This window comes from Coregonus lavaretus, assembly GCF_964263955.1.
Source record: "Coregonus lavaretus genome assembly, chromosome: 2".
Classification (NCBI taxonomy): domain Eukaryota; kingdom Metazoa; phylum Chordata; class Actinopteri; order Salmoniformes; family Salmonidae; genus Coregonus; species Coregonus lavaretus.
In genome coordinates this window covers 88,317,409-88,342,647 of record NC_139989.1, presented here as the reverse complement: position 1 = coordinate 88,342,647, position 25,239 = coordinate 88,317,409, and the positions used below count along the sequence as shown (strand labels likewise).

General features: G+C 42.1%; 1 protein-coding gene across 1 annotated transcript; it reads left to right on the top strand.

The window, feature by feature from the left end:
• Positions 1–97: 97 nt before the first annotated feature.
• Positions 98–21,964, top strand: LOC311141119 (NLR family CARD domain-containing protein 3-like; the record flags this gene model as incomplete). Its single annotated transcript, XM_084176377.1, has 7 exons — positions 98–134; positions 7,594–7,698; positions 9,601–9,699; positions 15,219–15,335; positions 16,013–16,167; positions 16,689–18,397; positions 21,950–21,964. Exons 3-7 carry the CDS (start codon positions 9,617–9,619, stop codon positions 21,962–21,964), a joined length of 2,079 nt encoding a protein of 692 aa, XP_084032503.1. The 5' UTR covers positions 98–134; positions 7,594–7,698; positions 9,601–9,616.
• Positions 21,965–25,239: the final 3,275 nt, after the last annotated feature.

The following is a 25,239-nucleotide window of genomic DNA, read 5'->3' as shown; positions in this document are numbered from 1 at the left end:
GAGCTATAAAGAGACAGGGAGTGGGAGAGAGAACAGGTAGAACCTGATATGGAAATGAGCAGAACAAACTAAAGGAACTTTCCACCACCGAATGATCATTCCAGACTCTACTTCTATTGAGAGACACATAAAAGGTAAGACGACGATTGTTATGATATTAATATAGTTGATGATATTGTTATGTGTATTCATATAGTTGATGATATTGTTATGTGTATTAATATAGTTGATGATATTGTTATGTGTATTAATATAGTTGATGATATTGTTATGTGTAATAATATAGTTGATGATATTGTTATGTGTATTCATATAGTTGATGATATTGTTATGTGTATTAATATAGTTGATGATATTGTTATGTGTATTCATATAGTTGATGATATTGTTATGTGTATTAATATAGTTGATGATATTGTTATGTGTATTCATATAGTTGATGATATTGTTATGTGTATTAATATAGTTGATGATATTGTTATGTGTATTAATATAGTTGATGATATTGTTATGTGTATTAATATAGTTGATGATATTGTTATGTGTATTCATATAGTTGATGATATTGTTATGTGTATTCATATAGTTGATGATATGTTTTGTGGACAGTGTTATAATAGGCCTACTCTCCTTAAAATGTTTTGGATATAAATTAGATGCGTGGGGTGAAATCGTTCTGTTTCCATCTGAGTGCCCCAGGGTGATCGCTCCTACACTATCTAGAATCTAAAAGGGTGCTTTGGCTGTCCCCATAGGAGAACCCTTTGTAGAACCATTTTTGGTACTAGGTAGCACCCTTTCCACAGAGGGTTCTACATGGAAGCCAGAAGGGTTTTACCTGGAACCCAAAAGCGTTCTCCTATTGGGACAGCCAGAGGACCCTTTTGGAACTCTTTTTTCTAAGAGTGTTCTGTATCATAGGTCTATAGACTTGTCTTCTCAAAACAGGCTTAAAACACAACAAGCAACAACATTTTCTCTTTCTAATCTACTGTTAACTCTTTTCACTCAGGAAGGTATTTCGTGAGAAAGAGAGACAAATAAATACTGTGGAAAGACTAACAACAACTTACAGTTCCTCAAAACAGGTTGTGTGTGTTCATTAGTGCCCACCGTAGCAAAACGTTTGGCAACAGAAACCGTTTAGGTCACGTTGTACAGCATTTGGAGTAAACTGTTTATGCAACATTTTTAAACTGTTGGCTGCGGTGTAAACTAATGAATACGACCCAGGTAGTAGCCTACAACTCGGCTGTTGATGCCTGCCTCATGCTGAAACCTGTATGTAGCCTGAGGGGTGTGCTATGATGCAAGCTAGATATACTGGTTAAAACCGATTTGTAGGTGATCAATCCTGCTACTGATAACCTATGTGAACTGATCTGAACAGGTTTAGGCTGGTCTTCTAGGATATGTAGGCTATAGCTGAGGTATAGAACTCCATCTGCATATCACTAACAAACTGCTATTATACAGTAAAACCTAGCCTACTTTACATAATATAAAATCTCTTACTTGTTGCAAAAAACCTTTCTGTACGGATCTGATCCCCCTCAGATCAATCATGTCCATTTTAGCCCTTCTGTCTACATTCTCAGATATGTTTAGAAAATAACAGATTGAAAGAAATAGTCTACTTTTAATAAATACACATTAGCCTGAGAGAGTGGAAGGGCTGAGAGGAATGTGGCCTTGTGTTGTTGCACTGTCTATAACTACCTAAACAAACAGTAACAGGAAGATGAGGTGAAAAATATCAGTCACGACTACATGTTGTTACAGGCTTTGGTATTTCCATTTATATTTTGAGGTTGGACGTTAGCACGTTGGCCGCACCTCTTGGCGCCACCTCAATAGACAGTATGCTTATGCCTGTGCTGGCTTGTCATCTCTTTAGTCAGAAGGGTTCCATCTGTTATGTGATATTGAAGAGCAGCTGGTCCAGTGTTCTGGTTGGCCTTAGAGATGTTAGAAGACTGGCACCTCTTTGTAGCTCTGCTTCTTTAAGTTGATGAACAAAGTCTTTCTGTCTTGTATCTCCCAGGATTTGGTCTGGTCTGGTTTGGTTTGGTCTGGTTTGGTCTGGTTTGGTTTGGTCTGGTCTGGTTTGGTTTGGTGTGGTCTGGCTGGTCTGGTTTGTTTGGTCTGGTTTGGTCTGGTTTGGTTTGGTTTGGTTTGGTTTGGTTTGGTCTGGTTTGGTCTGGTTTGCTCTGGTCTGGTTTGGTTTGGTGTGGTCTGGTCTGGTTTGGTCTGGTTTGCTCCACTTGTTTTTTTACTCCATATTGTAAGTTGGAGGGTTTTTATTTCAGATTTCCTCGTCTGGAGCCACTTCAATGGGAACTCATGGTGGGAGTCTTTTAGGTACCACTTTCTTGTTGCTAGTCAACATTCAGTGAATATTAGGGATTGGACGATTAAAACAGGAGGTCTGATGCGCCGTTGCAGTTTTCAAAGCACTACTGATTCGACACAACGTATCAATGCTTGTATCAAAGTAACAATACTACGTGATGATGACTGTCGAAGCTTCGGACATCACACTACCATCTGACAGCTGTCAGAAGAGCACTGACCTCTGCTGGAAGCTTTGTGTTTTTATCTATACTGAACAAAAATACACTGCTCAAAAAAATTAAGGGAACACTTAAACAACACAATGTAACTCCAAGTCAATCACACTTCTGTGAAATCAAACTGTCCACTTAGGAAGCAACACTGATTGACAATACATTTCACATACTGTTGTGCAAATGGAATAGACAACAGGTGGAAATTATAGGCAATTAGCAAGACACCCCCAATAAAGGACTGGTTTTGCAGGTGGCGATCACAGACCACTTCTCAGTTCCTATGCTTCCTGGCTGATGTTTTGGTCACTTTTGAATGCTGACAGTGCTTTCACTCTAGTGGTAGCATGAGACGGAGTCTACAACCCACACAAGTGGCTCAGGTAGTGCAGCTCATCCAGGATGGCACATCAATGCGAGCTGTGGCAAGAAGGTTTGCTGTGTCTGTCAGCGTAGTGTCCAGAGCATGGAGGCGCTACCAGGAGACAGGCCAGTACATCAGGAGACGTGGAGGAGGCCGTAGGAGGGCAACAACCCAGCAGCAGGACTGCTTCCTCTGCCTTTGTGCAAGGAGGAGCAGGAGGAGCACTGCCAGAGCCCTGCAAAATGACCTCCAGCAGGAGGTGTCTGCTCAAACGGTCAGAAACAGACTCCATGAGGGTAGTATGAGGGCCCGACGTCCACAGGTGGGGGTTGTGCTTACAGCCCAACACCGTGCAGGACGTTTGGCATTTGCCAGAGAACACCAAGATTGGCAAATTCGCCACTGGCGCCCTGTGCTCTTCACAGATGAAAGCAGGTTCACGCTGAGCACATGTGACAGACGTGACAGAGTCTGGAGACGCTGTGGAGAACATTCTGCTGCCTGCAACATCCTCCAGCATGACCGGTTTGGCGGTGGGTCAGTCATGGTGTGGGGTGGCATTTCTTTGGGGGGCCGCACAGCCCTCCATGTGCTCGCCGGAGGTAGCCTGACTGCCATTAGGTACCGAGATGAGATCCTCAGACCCCTTGTGAGACCATATGCTGGTGCGGTTGGCCCTGGGTTCCTCCTAATGCAAGACAATGCTAGACCTCATGTGGCTGGAGTGTGTCAGCAGTTCCTGCAAGAGGAAGGCATTGATGCTATGGACTGGCCCGCCCGTTCCCCAGACCTGAATCCAATTGAGCACATCTGGGACATCATGTCTCGCTCCATCCACCAACGCCACGTTGCACCACAGACTGTCCAGGAGTTGGCGGATGCTTTAGTCCAGGTCTGGGAGGAGATACCTCAGGAGACCATCCGCCACCTCATCAGGAGCATGCCCAGGCGTTGTAGGGAGGTCATACAGGCACGTGGAGGCCACACACACTACTGAGCCTCATTTTGACTTGTTTTAAGGACATTACATCAAAGTTGGATCAGCCTGTAGTGTGGTTTTCCACTTTAATTTGAAACCAAATCCAGACCTCCATGGGTTGATAAATTTGATTTCCATTGATAATTTTTGTGTGATTTTGTTGTCAGCACATTCAACTATGTAAAGAAAAAAGTATTTAATAAGATTATTTCATTCATTCAGATCTAGGATGTGTTATTTTAGTGTTCCCTTAATTTTTTTGAGCAGTGTATAAATGCAACATGTAAAGTGTTGGTCCCATGTTTCATGAGCTGAAATAAAATATCCCAGAAATGTTCCATATGCACAAAAAGCATATTTCTCTCCGATTTTGTGCACCCATTTGTTAACATCCCTGTTAGTGAGCATTTATCCGTTGCCAAGATAATCCATCCACCAGACAGGGGTAGAATATCAAGAAGCTGATTAAACAGCATGATCATTACACAGGTACACCTTGTGCTGGGGACAATAAAAGGCCACTCGAAAATGTGCAGTTTTGTCACAAAACACAATGCCACAGATGTCTCAGGTTTTGAGGGAGCGTGCCATTGGCATGCTGACTGCAGGAATGTCCACCAGAGCTGTTGCCAGAGAATTACATTGGTGTCAGAAGTGGAATGGCGGCTGTGAGGCCATCAGACTGGCCTGGACGTGTGAGTAGTCGACTTCCTGGTCGGAGGGGGCAGTGTGAGCCACATTCCAATTCCCACCATGTGGGTTAACCCTATTGGTGCGATGCGTAGGTTGTTTGACTTTTACACGTGCAACCTGGGTTCGCTTCCCTGCCCCGCTGTTTGCTACATTGGTGTCAGAAGTAGTATGGTGTCTGTGAGGCCATCAGAATGCACGACCCGGTTGTGTGAGGGGTCTGAGTAGTCGAAGCACGGGACTTGCTTTTATAGGGGGCAGTGTGAGCCAGGTTACAATTCCCATCGCAGCAATAGGTTTAACCCTATAGACAGGTTATAATTAGGTTTAACCCTATAGACAGGTTATAATTAGGTTTAACCCTATAGACAGGTTATAATTAGGTTTAACCCTATAGACAGGTTATAATTAGGTTTAACCCTATAGACAGGTTATAATTAGGTTTAACCCTATAGACAGGTTATAATTAGGTTTAACCCTATAGACAGGTTATAATAAGGTTTAACCCTATAGACAGGTTATAATTAGGTTTAACCCTATAGACAGGTTATAATTAGGTTTAACCCTATAGACAGGTTATAATTAGGTTTAACCCTATAGACAGGTTATAATTAGGTTTAACCCTATAGACAGGTTATAATTAGGTTTAACCCTATAGACAGGTTATAATTAGGTTTAACCCTATAGACAGGTTATAATTAGGTTTAACCCTATAGACAGGTTATAATTAGGTTTAACCCTATAGACAGGTTATAATTAGGTTTAACCCTATAGACAGGTTATAATTAGGTTTAACCCTATAGACAGGTTATAATTAGGTTTAACCCTATAGACAGGTTATAATTAGGTTTAACCCTATAGACAGGTTATAATTAGGTTTAACCCTATAGACAGGTTATAATTAGGTTTAACCCTATAGACAGGTTATAATTAGGTTTAACCCTGTTGCTGCGATGCTTAGGGTGTTTGCCTTTTTCGCCAGCGACCTGGTTTAACTTTACCGCCCTGGTTCACTGCACTGCCCACTGTTTGATACACGACTGATATCATAGGCTTCCCGACATCCGTTGAACAAAGAGACACAACAATATGAGTGAAAGGATTTTAGGATAAAATCATTAGTGTTTATTTAGAGTTGTCTTCTGGGTTCAGCCTTCTAGCTTCCTTTATCAATTGGGTGAAATATAACAAATGACATGGTCTCAGAGTTTGGAGATAACCAGTCCCAGTTTAAATCACTAAGTTATTCTGCGGTGGAGGGTGATCAAATTAAGATCCTACATCTGTACACATAATTTTACATGGTGATAGTGACAGACAACATTTAGAGACAGAATACAGACAGAAGAGTTTACACAAATGTCTGTACAACATTATACACAAATAGGAAGAGTGAGCATAGAGCTATAAGATAATGAACAGTGGATATACAGATATACAGTACAGTGGGAATACAGTTGGTATACAGATATACAGTACAGTGGGAATACAGTTGGTATACAGATATACAGTACAGTGGGTATACAGTTGGTATACAGATATACAGTACAGTTGGTATACAGTTGGTATACAGATATACAGTACAGTGGGAATACAGTTGATATACAGATATACAGTACAGTGGGAATACAGTTGATATACAGATATACAGTACAGTGGGAATACAGTTGGTATACAGATATACAGTACAGTGGGAATACAGTTGGTATACAGATATACAGTACAGTGGGAATACAGTTGATATACAGATATACAGTACAGTGGGAATACAGTTGGTATACAGATATACAGTACAGTGGGTATACAGTTGGTATACAGATATACAGTACAGTGGGTATACATATACAGTACCAGTATAAATATATCTATGAGAGATTAACAGAGTGCTAATGCAGTATAGTTCAGTTATTTAGTGTACAGTTCAGAGATGGCTTGATGTGGTGAGCAGCATAGAGTGTATAGTCCTTTAGTCTCTATGGACCAGATGGTAGTGTACAGTTCAGAGATGGCTTGATGTGGTGTGCAGCATAGAGTGTATAGTCCTTTAGTCTCTATGGGCCAGATGGTAGTGTACAGTTCAGAGATGGCTTGATGTGGTGTGCACCATAGAGTGTATAGTCCTTTAGTCTCTATGGGCCAGATGGTAGTGTACAGTTCAGAGATGGCTTGATGTGGTGAGCAGCATAGAGTGTATAGTCCTTTAGTCTCTATGGACCAGATGGTAGTGTACAGTTCAGAGATGACTTGATGTGGTGTGCAGCGTAGAGTGTATAGTCCTTTAGTCTCTATGGGCCAGATGGTAGTGTACAGTTCAGAGATGGCTTGATGTGGTGTGCACCATAGAGTGTATAGTCCTTTAGTCTCTATGGGCCAGATGGTAGTGTACAGTTCAGAGATGGCTTGATGTGGTGAGCAGCATAGAGTGTATAGTCCTTTAGTCTCTATGGACCAGATGGTAGTGTACAGTTCAGAGATGGCTTGATGTGGTGTGCACCATAGAGTGTATAGTCCTTTAGTCTCTATGGGCCAGATGGCCAGTTGGTGAGGGCTACAGCATGGGGAAAGAAACTGTTCAGATGGGGGTCTATAACATCCAATCACATATGTTTACAGCAGCTGGCAGTTGCAACATCATTGCTAATAACTCAAACTGCCTTATTTAGATAAAAACATAATCTCTGTACAGATGCAGGATCTTAATTTGATCACCCTGTTGCAGGATAACTAAAACTTGTAGTGTATTTGAGTGTATTTAAGCTTTAAAAAAGGTTTCTGAAGATGATCAATTGCACTTTTCTATTTAAATGTATTTTCATTCATTATAATCCACATAATAATTCAAATGTCCTGTTGCTGCAGGATTCTTTTCCTGCTGTAGCAAACTGGCTAAAATTAAGATCCTACATCTGTAGCAATACACCTCTCTTTGATGTACATGGCTATATCAGGATTGACTTTTGACCATTTGACATCTTTTATTTACTGTTGTTTAGGCTGGTTGAATGAGTCGCCTATAAAAGCTACTTCATCTGCAAGAGAACAGGCGGCTGCACCAGCGACTGTAAGAAGTTATGTGATTTCCTCATATGAACGTGAAAGTAAGTGTGTAGCCTACGCAGTTACACAATGGCTGTTGAAACTGTGGCACGTATTTCTCGGTAACATTAGAAGTCGGATGAATGTGTTGATATGTAGGAAAGACGGGCAGACTCTCATAGGTCTAGGCTAAACTACAAACTATTATAAGGTTAGGTCGACGTCAGACATTCAATGGTCAGAGTAGGTTTGAGCTATGATCACTTATCATGCTGACCAACCTGATGGTCTCCGTTTGAAATTGTGTGTAAAATACCATGCCTAGGCTACAAGCTCTGTCCTGCTACTGGTAGGTCTATAACGTTATGGGAACTGATCTGAACAGGTTTAGGCTGGTCATCTAGGATATGTAGGCTATAGCTGAGGTATAGACCTCCATCTGTATCAGGACTAGGCTCCTGCTACTGTTACTGTTATAACGTTATGGGAACTGATCTGAACAGGTTTAGGCTGGTCATCTAGGCTATAGCTGAGGTCAGTGGTGATTTTAGCATGTCAATCTTGGTGGGGCAAAACATAAATAAAGGGGGATGCATGCCAGCAAAGCCACTCCACAACACAACACTAAACAATACATTCATTGCACTATAACGGTGACAAACGGTGGCCACAAACTGTTAGGGCCGACATAAAGCAGAGTCCCAACAGCAGAGTCCCGACAGCAGAGTCCCGACAGCAGAGTCCCGACAGCAGAGTCCCGACAGCAGAGTCCCAACAGCAGAGTCCCAACAGCAGAGTCCCGACAGCAGAGTCCCGACAGCAGAGTCCTGACAGCAGAGTCCCAACAGCAGAGTCCCAACAGCAGAGTCCCAACAGCAGAGTCCCAACAGCAGAGTCCCAACAGCTGTCCTATCATTTCTCTTCATTATTTCTCTTCATATGACAAGGATTAAAAAGGATTTGCCTGTAGATTGTCGACTTGATTCATGATGATGACTGCTGGCTAAGATTTTGAAAGTATGATGTTGACCTGATCAGTTCAATCAAAGATACTGTAGATATAATGTGATTTGACGTCATTTTATCTGTTGGCCAATGACCTTCTTGGATGGGCACTTCTAATGTAACTCTGTGGCAGCACCCAATGGGCTTGAATTTTCTAGCTCTACCCTTAGACTTGGCGGTGACGTAGTGTCCCCATGAGTGACAGAACACTGAGCCAATCACGAAGCAATGCTCTGTATTGTCTTCTGGCTTGACCCACCACCACAGAAAGCACTGAGCTAGGCTGAAACACCTGCATTTTGGAGCTGCCTTACTCAAGAAAACAAAAAAGAGACCATGTTTTTTTGCGGCTTTATTAACTCAATATATTATTTTTACATTTTTTGCAAACTGATATGTGACACGTATTAATGCCAAAATAACATGCAAAACAGGAAAGGCCACCTGCCCTGAATGACGGGTCACCACTGGCTGAGGTATAGACCTTGATCTGCTTTACACAAAAAATTACTGTTATACATTATAACCTAGCCTACTTTAAATAATATAAAATCTCTTAATTGTTGCAAAAAACCTTTCTGTATAGATCACTGATCCCCCCCAGATCAATCAAGCCCGTTTTAGCCCTTCTGTCTACATTCTCAGATACGTTTAGAAAAGAACAGATTTAAAGATAATAATTGGCTGACTTTTAATGAATACAAATAACTGTGAGACATGGCCTTGTGTTGCTGCACTGTCTATAACTACCTTAACAAACAGTGACTTATTATTATTATTGACAGTTAACATGGAGAAGAGATGTCACAACCAGATGTTCATTTGATTGCATTAAATAGCCTGACTGTTTCAATATGTCTGTTAGTAAATGTTTTGTAAGAGATAATTAATAAATGATAACAATTCATATTCAATAATTACTGTGTTAACTACAACCAACATGTTGGATCTCTGTTTAGGGGTCAGTGGTCTAAAATGAGTCTCTCTGGGGAGAGAGAGGAGGGGGGCCCTGCCTCTAAAATGAGTCTCTCTGGGGAACATGACACCAAAGCTAAGAGGTGAGATGACAATTTTGTTTAAGAATTATTAAGAGTTTATTTCCTAAATGCTATTTCCACAATAATCAGAAATGGTTGCTTATGGGTACCTTCAATATTACTGTTCTCAGATGTTTAATTAATAGATTTTAGATGTAGATAATTATTATTATTTTTATTGCAAAACGCTATATATCCATTGTTTAGCTGAAATTGAATGTCCATATCCTGTATATTTGACTGTATTATCTGGTTGTCTCACCTAGCTATCTTAAGATGAATGCACTCACTGTAAATCGCTCTGGGTAAGAGCATCTGCTAAACAGGTGGGGCTCTGCCCTGAATGACAGGTCACCACTGCTCCAAAGCAACTACATGTGGCACAGAAATCTCTTAACTGGTTAGGACAGCTCATGAGGTGTCCTAAATATCTGCCAACTAGGTGGGACGCTTATGAATAAAGAGGCTTCATGCATAGCTTTAATTTATACCCATAAGAGTAGGACTAAATGGCTTTATTCTCAGCACTTATACGACACATTTTCTACTCTGAGACGCTTTTTGGATATGGGCCCAGATCTCAAAACATTGTTTTAAAAAACGAATCATTTTGTTTTACATAATAAAAAATGAATATTACTAATGTAAGCCACTGTAAAGACTTGGTTTAGTTTATTGTGTGGCTCTGCTCATGTCCGCGTTCTGAAGCTGTCCGCGTCCCCGTACAGAACTGTCCGCGTCCACGTACGGTTTGGCGCCAAGCATATTGTCCAGTTACGCGCAGAGTGGGCTGAGGTGATGTTGGGAAATGACGACGGAGTTCGTTACAGTGTTGAGACACCGAAGTTTATTGTTCAATTTGCTTTTTTGCTTAATGGTCAGTGACAGTATGAGTGTAGCCAGATCCTTTTCACTCGCTAGTCTTGTTTAATTGTGTGGTTCAACGGGTTCGTCATCATCCTCGAGGGACAGACGAACGACCTGCTAGTTAGCCAAGCTAGTCGGTACAGCTAGCTAAGCTAGCTACTCTTTACCAGCAGCATCCTAGATATCCTAGCTACCACTACATCATCACCGGCTGCCTGCATTTCTTGTGGACCGATGGAGCTCCCTGGTTGTTTCTTCCACCTGTTAAGTACCGTGGAGGGCTTCTCCCTCTCTCGTTGACGGATGCTGGCTACCTACCATCCCTCTGTCCGGTTCTCCTCTCTTCACTAGATGGACGGTAACTTTAGTGTTTAACCCCTCTGTGTCCAAGGACTGAACTTTTTAATATTATTTTTGGGCCGCATCAAGTGACATTTTTTACAACGTTTATTTCGGATAAAATTAGTTCATTGCATCCGCCATGGAGCCCAGTTTCATAATATTACCTTCTGTCCCTGGTTATGAAGTAATCTCGAAACAACAGGCCTTATGTTTGGGCATTTTTCACCCTACCAGCTCCTATTAGTTCTATTGAGCTCCGTGACACTGACTCGCCTTCAGAACGTTCTATTCCCAGCCCATTGTTCTGCGTCACAATGCCAGCTTCACTATTGTTATCAATGAGACCTGCCTGCGTTAACCCTGTAGGTTTACCTCAGGTAACTTATTATTAACAAGGTTACGGCTACTTGGTGAGCGTTAACCCTGTATGTTTACCTCAGGTAACTTATTATTAACAAGGTTACGGCTACTTGGTGAGCGGTAACCCTGTAGGTTTACCTCAGGTAACTTATTATTACCAAGGTTACGGCTACTTGGTGAGCGTTAACCCTGTAGGTTTACCTCAGGTAACTGATTATTAACAAGGTTACGGCTACTTGGTGAGCGTTAACCCTGTAGGTTTACCTCAGGTAACTGATTATTAACAAGGTTACGGCTACTTATGGCTCACAGCTCACCTTGTGGTAACCCATAGCGCTAGCGATGGCTGGGGAAAAGCCATGAAATGTTAAACAGTTTCTGGTCATGGTTAACCATGTTTTCAGAAAAAGGTGTACAACCTAAACTTAACACATGTCCCTGTCCTCTTTTTCAAGAGGTGGCCGATTTAAACAGCCAGAATACATTTTTGAATTAAGAAATAACACTTTTTCTTTAATTTGTTGTTTCTAAATGGCCTCTGGGTAATTTGATATGCATCGAAATCTTTATTAGTAGGCATCAAATTTGAGCGAATGCTGCACAGGTTCACAGAGTTGCAAGCCAAATGGATATAATGGGGTGATTGTTGTCTAATCGGGTGGTCTAGCTAATGGATTTGTAGATCTGATGCAGTTGCTACCTCAGATTTTGAGAGCACCAGCTGTTCCGGACGACTATGTGATCACGCTCTCCGTAGCCGATGTGAGTAAGACTTTTAAGCAGGTCAACATTCACAAGGCCGCAGGGCCAGACGGATTACCAGGACGTGTACTCCGAGCATGTGCTGACCAACTGGCAAGTGTCTTCACTGACATTTTCAACATGTCCCTGACTGAGTCTGTAATACCAACATGTTTCAAGCAGACCACCATAGTCCCCGTGCCCAAGAACTCTAAGATAACCTGCCTAAATGACTACCGACCCGTGGCACTGACGTCTGCAGCCATGAAGTGCTTTGAGAGACTGGTCATGGCTCACATCAACAGCATAATCCCAGCATTTCACTGTAATGTCTGCACCTGTTGTATTTGGCGCATGTGACCAATAAAATTTGATTTGATTTGATTTGATATTATGAGCCTAGCAAGTGTCATGAATGAGTGATGTAGTAACCACAGACGGCCACAAGGAGGCGCAAGAGAGCTATAAACCAATACTGTTTTTTGCCATAAAAACCCTAAACCTAACAATCAATCAAATGTTTTTATAAAGCCCTTTTTACACCAGCAGATGTCACAAAGTGCTATACAGAAACTCTTACACTACGTATTACCTATTTCAGCCTTAAGGGTAGGGTAGCCTAGAACACTTTTAGAAACTATTTTAGTAATACTATTATTATGTTAGTAAATACAAATATAGTATTAAATAGCATTTTTATTATTTTGTTAATCAAAACCTGTTTACACATTTTGCTTTTTTTGTTGTTATTAGTTATTTTATAGGGGTGTAACGATTCGTTTTAACAACGATTCGATTCGTATCACGATTCGTGGTTGTCGATACGATTCAAGGACGATATTGGTTCATTTAGAACGATACGATCCGAAACGATTCAGTGACTTGAAATCGATTCAGTAACCTTTTAGCCAAAAATTCAACCAGTGTGACTGAAATAAATACCTGGTAACCAGTTGCATTTTAATGGCTGGCAATAGTCTTGATATTTTTAACAGTGTTTCATGCCTCCATGCAGACCATCTGGTATTATGAAACTTACCCATACCTACGTTGACAGCAGCCCCGTCTGTGTCATCCAAGCCTGTGTCCTGGAAAAGTCTCGACTGGACATTTATTCTCGGCTAGCTTTTAGCAATGGCTTGCGCCACATTCGTGTGCTCCTTGCTCTTTTCATGTTTGTCAAATAAAGGATGGTTGAAATTCTTTGAGCCTTTATAAAATGCACCTGTTTTGTCTGCTAGATGTGGATTTGAGCGGCAAATCTTGCACCACATTTCAGTGCCCTCATCGTTAGCTTCAAGCCACTTTTCCGAAAAAAGTATTTTCTTCGGCTCTGGCTCCAGTTGGCGTTTCTTTGTAGGTGGCGAAACGCCAAAGAATCTGCTTAATGTCTGTTGCTTTTTGGACATCCCTGACAGTAGTTGACAAGCAACATGTCATGTGTAAGGTTAGATGAGAAGATCGGTCAAGTACGCAAAGGCGCGTAGTAACACAAGTGTCATTACGCATTCCTGATTTTTGTCGCGCTTGCGTATCTGCGTACCAGTTATGTGCACCCCTGCATATAAAGTCTGACGTGCTTAAATCCAATGGGTTATTTCCTAGTATCGATAAAATCGATTTATTACATTTTAAATCGATGTTAGATCGATATATGTTGTCCAAAATGCCAACTCGCCGAGCACAGATCGATGTAGTTGGATCGTATGAATATAAATCGATACATCGATTTAGTAGATGGATCGTTACACCCCTATTATTTTATGATATTTATTATTGCAAGGCAGAACGCTTGATAAACAAGACACATTAATTTTATTTTTCAAATGTGGTTTGAACTGGGTGACCTAGTAACCTCTGTGTGAAAGTCCAGAAAATGGTGTGGGACAGGTGGGTCAGGTTTGAGACTGATCTAAGGAATTAACAAGAAAAATACACTTTATTCTCAGCTGCCTCACCAATGTCTGAACGTGAATTAATAACTTTTAATTGCTAAATATTTCCAATAGATGGCAGCATAAGACCACAAAGCATCAGTTATAGGCTACAAGCAGCAATATGATTAACATAATATAGCACGCAACCAAATACTATATGTCCCATGATTTTCTAAGATGGTCACTCATTACTTTACATTTTACATTTTAGTCATTTAGCAGACGCTCTTATCCAGAGCGACTTACAGTTAGCGCATATATTATTTTATCGAAACCACAACCCTGGCGTTGCAAACGCCATGCTCTACCAACTGAGCTACATCCCCTGCCGGCCATTCCCTCCCCTACCCTGGACCAATTGTGCGCCGCCCCATGGGTCTCCCGTGGATTCGAACCAGGATCTCTAGTGGCACAGCTAGCACTGCGATGCAGTGCCTTAGACCACTGCGCCACTCGGGAGACTTAGTTAGCTATATATCTCGTAATAGGCCTGTGATGCTTTTGGAAGAGCAATTAAATAGTGACTATAGCAGGTGTTGAACCCCGGGTAAATAATCACTAGTCAGATGCACTAACCTCAACCCTAGTATTCATGTATTATAAAAAATTATCTTAATATCTGATATTGGGAGGAAATAACCTCGGAATAGATAAGACAAGAGTGCATCTTCCAGCCCGCCAATAAATTATATCATGCAAATGTAACTCAACATTCCCCTCGCTTGCGCTAGAAGGCAGAGTACTCGCTGCCGCTGACGGCACAAGCTTTTTATCGGGGCTGAGTTGGCTACTTGTTCGAGAAGGCAGAGTGCTCGCTGCTGGTTGATGAATCTGACAATGAATGTACTAGGAAAATACATTTTTCTCGACCAGAGGTGACTCAATTAATGTTAATTGATTGGGTCTAATGGTCGTCTTGTTCTGAACTGCACATGTGCAGGCCGTCAAATCAAAGGCACTCCTTCGATATAAAGTTGTTTTTGACTAACATGAAAATGTGTCAGTTTTTTAAACTACTTAAGACAGAACATTTTCTAAATGAACAACTAAGGAAGTCATTTTTATCTCTCATTGACATCTCAAACCCCAAACCCTGGCCTGGTATGCTTCATATGCATTCCCAGAATACATTTTCTACATCAGCAGTAGAATAGAATAGAATAGAATAGAAGCTAATTTACGAACATTTCTGAAAATGGATATATAGCGTTTTAGAATGAAACTCTTGTTATGTTTCCCCATCTGAGCTCAGAGTAGATGCGAGATGTAATGTTTGTCTCTGTTGTGTTGAAGCCCAATCAAGCAGGAGAGACCAGCCTTCCCTGTACCCAGCTGTGTGTCCATGAAGAGTGACCTGTCTATGGCTGAACCTATAAACTTCAGAGAGGGAGACTTTTCTACTGAACAAAGGTAAGAAGAACTCATGGGTCATGGTCAGTGAGTTAAACAACACTGTCTCTAGTCATTTCTCCTCTCCCATTTTACCATTTATTTTTGTTGTTTTCATAATCCATAGGCTAATCCTTTTTTCCATTTTCATAGTCCTGAAACAATATTAAACTAACACAACATTCCCTCCCTGTGTGTGTGTGTGTGTGTGTGTGTGTTTGTGTGCACTCCCTGGATGAGGAGATGTAATCTCTATCCTGATTGCCTAGTCACTTTTATCCCTACCTACATGTACATATTACCTCAACTTCCTGGTACCCCTAAACATTGACTCAGTACTGGTACTCCTTGTATATAGTCTAGTTACTACCTCAACTACCTGGTACCCCTGCACGTTGACTCAGTACTGGTACTCCTTGTATATAGTCTAGTTATTACCTCAACTACCTGGTACCCCTGCACATGGACTCAGTACTGGTACTCCTTGTATATAGTCTAGTTATTACCTCAACTACCTGGTACCCCTGCACATTGACTCAGTACTGGTACTCCTTGTATATAGTCTAGTTATTACCTCAACTACCTGGTACCCCTGCACATTGACTCAGTACTTGTACTCCTTGTATATAGTCTAGTTTTTATCTCAGCTACCTGGTACTCCTGGACATTGACTCAGTACTGGTACTCCTTGTATATAGTCTAGAAGGCTTTGAGAGTCAGAAGCAGGATAAGGAAGTGGTGGACGCTGAAGATGAGAAGCAGGAGAGCATTGCCAGAGAGGGGGCTCTGAAGATCACACTGCAACTCCTGAGGAAAATGAACCAGAAGGAGCTTGCTGACACACTGGAGAAAAGTAAGAGCTGTCTGCCTCATGTTGAATGCTGTTTTAGAACATTTAAAAGCTGTAGCTAAAGTACAGCTAAAGTAGCTGTGTAACTCAATGATATTGTAGCAGCCTTAACACAACACCTAGTGACCTCATCAAGTAGCAGCAGGGATGTGTTGTGGTGATTAATTTAGACAGAGAGAAGAGGAGAGACAGAGGAGAGAGAGAGAGAGAGAGAGAGAGAGAGAGAGAGAGAGAGAGAGAGAGAGAGTGAGTGAGAGAGAGAGAGAAAGAGAGAGAGAGAGAGAGAGAGAGAGAGAGAGAGAGAGAGAGAGAGAGAGAGAGGAGAAAGAGAGAGAGAGAGAGAGAGAGAGAATACCAATAATAATATAATCCAGTCTGTAATGCATTATGAAAACATTTACACATTTATACAGTAAGTTAAGAGAACAATTTATTTTTATTAAAAACTTTATAACAGTCCTAGAATACTGTAGGCATTAAAACATACGTACTATTAATATCCTCTGTGTTATTTCTTCATTCAGATGAGCTTGCTGTGATTTGCCAACGTGAACTCAAATCTAATCTAAAGAAGAAGTTTCAATGTGTATTTGAGGGGATCGCTCAACAAGGAAACCCAACACTTCTCAATAAGATCTACACAGAGCTCTACATCACAGAGGTTGGAACAGGAGAGGTCAATAATGAACATGAGCTGAGACAGATTGAGACAACAACCAGGAAACAAGCAAGACCAGAGACTGCAATCAAATGTAACGACATCTTCAAACCCTTAACTGGACAAGACAAACCTATCAGAACTGTGCTGACAAAGGGAGTCGCTGGCATTGGAAAAACAGTCTCAGTGCAGAAGTTCATTCTGGACTGGGCTGAAGGAAAAGCAAATCAGGATGTCCAATTTGTATTTTCATTCCCTTTTCGGGAGCTGAATTTGATGAAAATGGAAAAACACACTTTCATTGAACTTCTCAATCACTTCTCAAAGGAAATCAAAGAATCAAGAATCTCCAACTACGAAAAGTTCAAAGTTCTGTTCATCTTTGATGGTCTGGATGAGTGCCGACTGCCCCTAGACTTCCAGAAGAACAAGATCTGTTGTGACGTCACAGAGTCAACCTCAGTGGATGTTCTGCTGACAAATCTCATCAAGGGAAATCTGCTTCCCTCTGCTCTCCTCTGGATAACTACCAGACCTGCAGCAGCCAATAAGATCCCTTCAGTGTGTGTTGACCAGGTGTCAGAGGTACGAGGGTTCAATGACCCACAGAAGGAGGAGTACTTCAGGAAGAGATTCAGTGATGAGGACCTGGCCAGCAGAATCATCTCACACATAAAGACATCAAGGAGCCTCCACATCATGTGCCACATTCCAGTCTTCTGTTGGATTTCTGCACCAGTCCTTGAACACATGCTGAAACATAAGAGAGAAGAGATGCCCAAGACTCTGACTGAGATGTACTCACACCTTGTGGAGTTTCATACCAAACAGAAGAATGAAAAGTATCTTGGGAAAGAAGAGACAGGTCCACACTGGAATAAAGAGAGCATTCTGTCACTGGGAAAACTGGCTTTTCAACAGCTTATGAAGGGCAATCTGATTTTCTATGAAGAACACCTGAAAGAGGCTGGCATTGATGTCAATGAAGCCTCAGTGTACTCAGGATTGTGCACACAGCTCTTTAAAGAGGAATGTGTGCTGTACCAGGAAAAGATGTACTGCTTTGTTCATCTGAGCATTCAGGAGTTTCTGGCTGCTGTATATGTGTTCCTCTCATTCATCAACAACAATGAGAATCTAATGGATGAATCTCAATCAACGTCCAGCAACTTTTCCGTGAGGATCAGACACAAGCGTAAAGTTACCTTCTACAAGAGTGCTGTGGATAAAGCCTTACAAAGTGAGACGGGAAACCTGGACCTTTTCCTCCGCTTCCTTCTGGGCCTCTCACTGGAGTCCAATCAGAAGTACTTACGAGGTCTACTGACAAAGACAAGAAGCAGCTCACAGAGCCATGAAGAAACAGTCAAGTACATCAAGGAGAAGATCAGGAAGAATCCCTCTCCAGAGAGGTGCATCAATCTGTTCCACTGTCTGAATGAACTGAATGACCATTCTCTAGTGGAGGAGATCCAAAGATACCTGAGATCAGGAAGTCTCTCAGAAGCCAAACTGTCACCTGCTCAGTGGTCAGCTCTGGTCTTTGTTTTGCTGACTTCAGAAAAGGAGCTGGATGTGTTTGACCTGAAGAAATACTCCAGATCAGAGGAAGGTCTTCTGAGGCTGCTGCCAGTGGTCAAAGCCTCCAGAGCTGCTCTGTGAGTACATAAAATGACATTTAAGTACTAATCATCAGGAAGAAATATTCAGTTTAGAGAAAAATATATATTATAATATGTATATAATATATTATATTATATTGAAAAACTTACTGAATCAGTGCATTGGTGTTCACATTAGTATAACAATATGACCATGCAATTCTAGGAGACGGAAGATGAATCTTTATGTTGTTTAAGAGAATAAACCAAATGCATCTGCCATTGTCCTTCTACACTACTGGTGTTAAATTAACAGTGTGTTTGTGAAATCATGATGATCTCTCTGTCAGGCTGTCAGGCTGTCTAGTCACAGAGGAAGGCTGTGCTTTTCTGGTCTCAGCTCTGAAGTCAAACCCCTCACACCTGAGAGAGCTGGACCTGAGTAACAATGACCTGAAGGATTCAGGAGTGAAGCTGCTCTCTGCTGGACTGGGGAATCCCCACTGTAAACTGGAGACTCTGAGGTCAGTATTCCTGTAGTTGGTCAACAAGTGATAACTGTTCACCAGATCCACATGTGTTTACCAGGCACACATAGTCCACACCATATGTGTTTGGACAGTGAAGCTTACAGTTTTACATTTGATGCTATGCTCCAGCATTTTGGATTTGAGATGGAATGTTTCATATTAGGTGACAGCATATAATGTCACCTTTTATTTGAGAGTATTTTCATACATATCTGTGTTACTGTTTAGAAATGAAAGCACTTTATGTGTCTAGTGCTCCCATTTGAAAAAGTCGTAATAATTTGGACATATTCACTTATATTGTATTAAAGTAGTCATAAGTTTAGTATTTGGTCCCATATTCCTTACCTGCAGTGATTACATCAAGCTTGTGATTCTACAAACTTGTTGAATGCATTTGTAGTTTGTCTTGGTTGTGTTTTGGATGATGTTTTTCCCAATAGAAACTGAATGGTGAATAATGTCCTGTCATTTTGGAGTCACTTCACTTGTATTGTCAGTAAGAATAGAAGATGTTTCTGAACACTTCTACATTCATGTGGATGCTACCATGATTATGAATAATCATGAATGAATCGTGAATGATGATGAATGAGAAAGTTACAGAGGAACAAGGATCATACCCCCTCTGTTATTGGTAATGGTGAGAGGTTAGCATGTTTTGTTGTAGCCTCTGTAACTTTCTCATTCATTATTATTCATGATTCATTCATGATTTTTCTTAATCATGTCATCATCAGGATTAATTCAGTAGTGTTTAGAAACATGTTATCTACTCACTTAGACAGAAAATTACTCCAGTCATCATCCACCATTCAGTTACTATCGGGCAAAACATAACCCAAAACACAACCAAAACAAACTGCAAATGCAACCAACGAGTTTGAGTCACAAGCTTGATGTAGTCATTGTGTTCAAGGAATATCAGACGAAATACTCAACTTTTAACTACTTTAATACACTATAAGTGAATTGGTCAGAATACTTATGACTTCTTCAAATAGGGGGACTAGATACATAAAGTGCTTTCATTTCTAAATGGTGAAACAGATATGTATTAAAATACCCTCAAATAAAAGGTGACATTATATACTGTCACCTCATATGAAACATTTGATCTCAATACCAAAATGCTGGAGTATAGAGCCACATTTAAAATGTTAGCTTCACTGTCAAAATAGATATGGTGTGGACTGTATACTCAATACAATCTAAATCTGATACCTCACTGTCTGTCTTTTGACTGATACTGCTTTTTAAACTGCTCTGGTCAGTCTACTCAAATATTTGTACTATACATGTTTCTCTCTGCAGGCAATACTTTCATAATTTGTCATTTCTAATAATGAAACATCTATTTATGAATAGATATGGAAGGTTTCAGGACACATTTAATCAATGAATTGATTTTCACATTAGTATAACATTATGACCATACAATTCTAGGAGACAGAAGATGAATCTATATGTTGTTTAAGAGAATAAACCAAATGCATCTGCCATTGTCCTTCTACACTACTGGTGTTAAATTAATAGTGTGTTTGTGAAATCATGATGATCTCTCTGTCAGGCTGTCAGGCTGTGGAGTCACAGAGAAAGGCTGTGCTTCTCTGGTCTCAGCTCTGAAGTCAAACCCCTCACACCTGAGAGAGCTGGACCTGAGTAACAATGACCTGAAGGATTCAGGAGTGAAGTTGCTCTCTGCTGTACTGGGGAATCCCCACTGTAAACTGGAGACTCTGAGGTCAGTATTCCTGTAGTTGGTCAACAAGTGATAACTGTTCACCAGATCCACATGTGTTTACCAGGAACACATAGTCCACACCATATGTGTTTGGACAGTGAAGCTAACAGTTTTAAATTTGGCGCTATGCTCCAGCATTTTGGATTTAATATAGAATGTTTCATATGAGGCGACAGTACAGAATGTCACCTTTTATTTGAGGGTATTCATACATATCTGTTTCACCATTTATAAATAAATTGTGAATTGTGAATAATGATGATTGAAAAAGTTAAAAAGAAATAAAGATCATACCCCTAAAATGCCAACCTCTCCTGTTATTGGTAATGGTAACATGTTTTGTTGTAGCCTCTGTAACTTTCTCACTCATTACTATTCATCATTCATTCATGATTTTCTTAATCTTGGCATATTTATTAATTTAGCTGTGTTTAGAAACATGTTATCTACTCACTTAGAAATACAATTATTCCAGTCATCATCCACCATTCAGTTATTATTGGGCAAAACATAACCCAAAACACAACCAAAATATACTGCAAATGCATCAATGTCACATCATATGAAACATTTGATCTCAAATCTAAAATGCTGGATTATAGAGCCACATTTAAAATGTTGGCTTCACAGCCAAAATAGATATGGTGTGGACTGTATACTCAATACAATCTAAATCGGATACCCCACTGTCTGTTTTTTGACTGATACTGGTTTTTAAACTGGTCTGGTCAGTCTACTCAAATATTTGTACTATATATTTTTCTCTCTACAAGCAGTACTTCGATAATTTGTCATTTTTAATAATGATACATCAATTCATGAATAGATACAGCGGGTTTCAGGTCATTGGTATATCTGAAAATATTGCCGTTGTATTTTCACCACCAAAGAATAGCAGTGTAATTTGAAATGATTTTACCCTTTGCAGCCTGTCATGGTGTCTAGTCACAGAGGAAGGCTGTGCATATAATATAATTTGCTATTTAGCAGATGCTTTTATCCAAAGCGACTTACAGTCATGCGTGCATACATTCTTTTTTTTTTTTTTGTGTATGGGTGGTCCCAGGGATTGAACCCACTACCTTGGCATTACAAGTGCTGTGCTCTACCAGCTGAGCTACAGAGAACATTCTCTGGTCTCAGCTCTGAGGTCAAACCCCACACTTTATTTGTGCACGGTAACAGTGTAAACAGGGAAAGCGTAACATTTTAATACAACCTGTCTGTAATTGTATTTCTTCTGTGTTGGCAGACTCACTGGCTGTGAACTCACAGACACATCCTGTGAACTGTTGGCCTCAGCTCTCAGTTCAAACCCCTCACACCTGAGAGAGCTGGATCTGAGTAACAATGACCTGAAGGATTCAGGAGTGAAGTTGCTCTCTGCTGTACTGGGGAATCCCCGCTGTAAACTTGAGACTCTGAGGTCAGTATTCCTGTAGTTGGTTTACAAGTGAGAACTGTTCACTAGATCCACATGTGTTTACCAGGCACACATAGTCCAAACCATATGTGTTTGGACAGTGAAGCTTACAGTTTTAAATTTGGCGCTATGCTCCAGCATTTTGGATGTAACTGAGTCAGGTTTGTAGGCCTCCTTGCTCGCACACGCTTTTTCAGTTCTGCCCACACATTTTCTGTATGATTGAGGTCAGGGCTTTGTGATGGCCACTCCAATACCTTGACTTTGTTGTCCTTAAGCCATTTTGCCACAACTTTGGAAGTATGCTTGGGGTCATTGTCCATTTTGAGGACCCATTTGCGACCAAGCTTTAACTTCCTGACTGATGTCTTGAGATGTTGCTTCAATATATCCACATAATTTTCCTTCCTCATGATGCCATCTATTTTGTGAAGTGCACCAGACCCTCCTGCAGCAAAGCACCCCCACAGCATGATGCTGCCACCCCTGTGCTTCACGGTTGGGATGGTGTTCTTTGGCTTGCAAGCAACCCCCTTTTTCCTCCAAACATAACGATGGTCATTATGGCCAAACAGTTATATTTCTGTTTCATCAGACCAGAGGACATTTCTCCAAAAAGTGCGATCTTTGTCCCCATGTGCAGTTGCAAACCGTAGTCTGGCTTTTTTATGGCAGTTTTTGAGCAGTGGCTTCTTCCTTGCTGAGCGGCCTTTCAGGGTTATGTTGATATAGGACTCGCTTTACTGTGGATATAGATCCTTTTGTACCTGTTTCCTCCAGCATCTTCACAAGGTCCTTTGCGGTTGTTCTGGGATTGATTTGCACCAAAGTATGTTCATCTCGAGGAGACAGAACGCGTCTCGTCCCTGAGCGGTATGACGGCTGCGTGGTCCCATGGTGTTTATACTTGCGTACTATTGTTTGTACAGATGGACGTGGTACCTTCAGGCATTTGGAAATTGCTCCCAAAGATGAACCAGACTTGTGGAGGTCTACCATTTTTTTTCTGAGGTCTTGGCTGATTTCTTTTGATTTTCCCATGATGTCAAGCAAAGAGGCACTGAATTTGAAGATAGGCCTTGAAATACATTGTCACGACCGTCAAAAGGAGTAGACCAATGCGCAGCGTGGAATGCGAACATACTTTATTTATAGTTCACCACACGAACAAAAACAACAAAACGATACGTGAAGTCCTCGGTAACATACACAAACCTACACGGAACAAGATCCCACAAACACTGTGGAAAAACAGACTGTTTAAATATGGTTCCCAATCAGAGACAACCAGCAACAGCTGACACTCGTTGCCTCTGATTGAGAACCACTCTGGCCAACATAGAAACACAATAACTAGAACTACACCCTAGAAACACAGAACTAGAACAACACAAAGAACACTCACACCCTGGCTCAACATACAAGCGTCCCCAGAGCCAGGGCGTGACAGGACCCCCCCCCCAAAGGCGCGGACTCCGACCGCGCCAACAGAACACCACAGGGGAGGGACCGGGTGGGCACTCCGCCTTGGCGGCGGATCCGGCTCCGGGCATGATCCCCACTCCCTCTCTAACCCCCCACAGTACCCCTGGTCCGGTCTGGCCCTGCTGGCCGGAGCTGGACTGAACACTGGTGGAGCAGATTGCTCTAGCTCCGGCGTGGAGCAGCTGACCGGTGCCGGACCAGGCACCGGTGGAACAGGAACAGGCCGAGCCGGGCTGGCGACGCGCACCATAGGCTTGGTGCGGGGAGCAGGAGCGGGCCGGACCGGGCTGACGAAGCGCACCACTGACTTGGTGCGGAGAGCAGGAATGGACCGGGCTGGCGACGCGCACCACTGACTTGGTGCGGGGAGCAGGAACAGGCCGGGCCGGGCTGGCGACGCGCACCATAGGCTTGGTGCGGGGAGCAGGAACAGGCCGGACTGGGCTGGCGACGCGCACCACAGGCTCGGTGCGAGGGACAGGAACAGGCCGGACCGTACTGGGGACACACACCACTGGCCCTACGCGGGGATCAGGAACGGGCCGGACCAGACTGGTAACACACCCCAGTACCTCTCGCCGTGCCTCTACACTTTCCTTCCCCTTTGTGACCAGTGGCCCCCGTAACCTGGCGGCCTCCTCTGCCAACCCGCTGGACCGCTCTATCGCGGCCTCCTGCTGCCCCGTCGTCCACGGCGTGAGCCCCCCCCCCCTAAAAAATGTCTGGGTGTCTCTCCTCCCCGTGGACCAGGCCTCCCTAGTTCTCACCAGACTCTCACCCCACTGCTCCAAAGTCCAACCTCTCTGCTCTTCACTTGGCTTGGCCCAGTCGAGACTCCTACTCAACTGATCCCAAGTCCATCCTCTCTCCTCTTCACGCTGCTTGGTCCTGTCTTGGTGGGATCTTCTGTCCCGATCGTCGGATACAGAGGACCAAGGTGCAGCGTGGAAAGTGAACATACTTATATTTATTAGAGTAATCACACGAACAAAATAACAAATCGATACGTGACGTCCTTAGTGCAAAACACAAACCTACACGGAACAAGATCCCACAAACACTGTGGACCTGAGAGAGCTGGACCTGAGTAACAATGACCTGAAGGATTCAGGAGTGAAGTTGCTCTCTGCTGTACTGGGGAATCCCCGCTGTAAACTGGAGACTCTGAGGTCAGTATTCCTGTAGTTGGTCAACAAGTGAGAACTGTTCACTAGATCCACATGTGTTTACCAGGCACACATAGTCCAAACCATATGTGTTTGGACAGTGAAGCTTACAGTTTTAAATTTGGCGCTATGCTCCAGCATTTTGGATGTAACTGAGTCAGGTTTATAGGCCTCCTTGCTCGCACACGCTTTTTCAGTTCTGCCCACACATTTTCTGTATGATTGAGGTCAGGGCTTTGTTATGGCCACTCCAATACCTTGACTTTGTTGTCCTTAAGCCATTTTGCCACAACTTTGGAAGTATGCTTGGGGTCATTGTCCATTTGGAGGACCCAACACTCACACCCTGGCTCAACATACAAGCGTCCCCAGAGCCAGGGCGTGACATACATCCACAGGTACACCTCCAATTGACTCAAAAATGTAAATTAGCCTATCAGAATCTTCTAAAGCCATGACATCATTTTC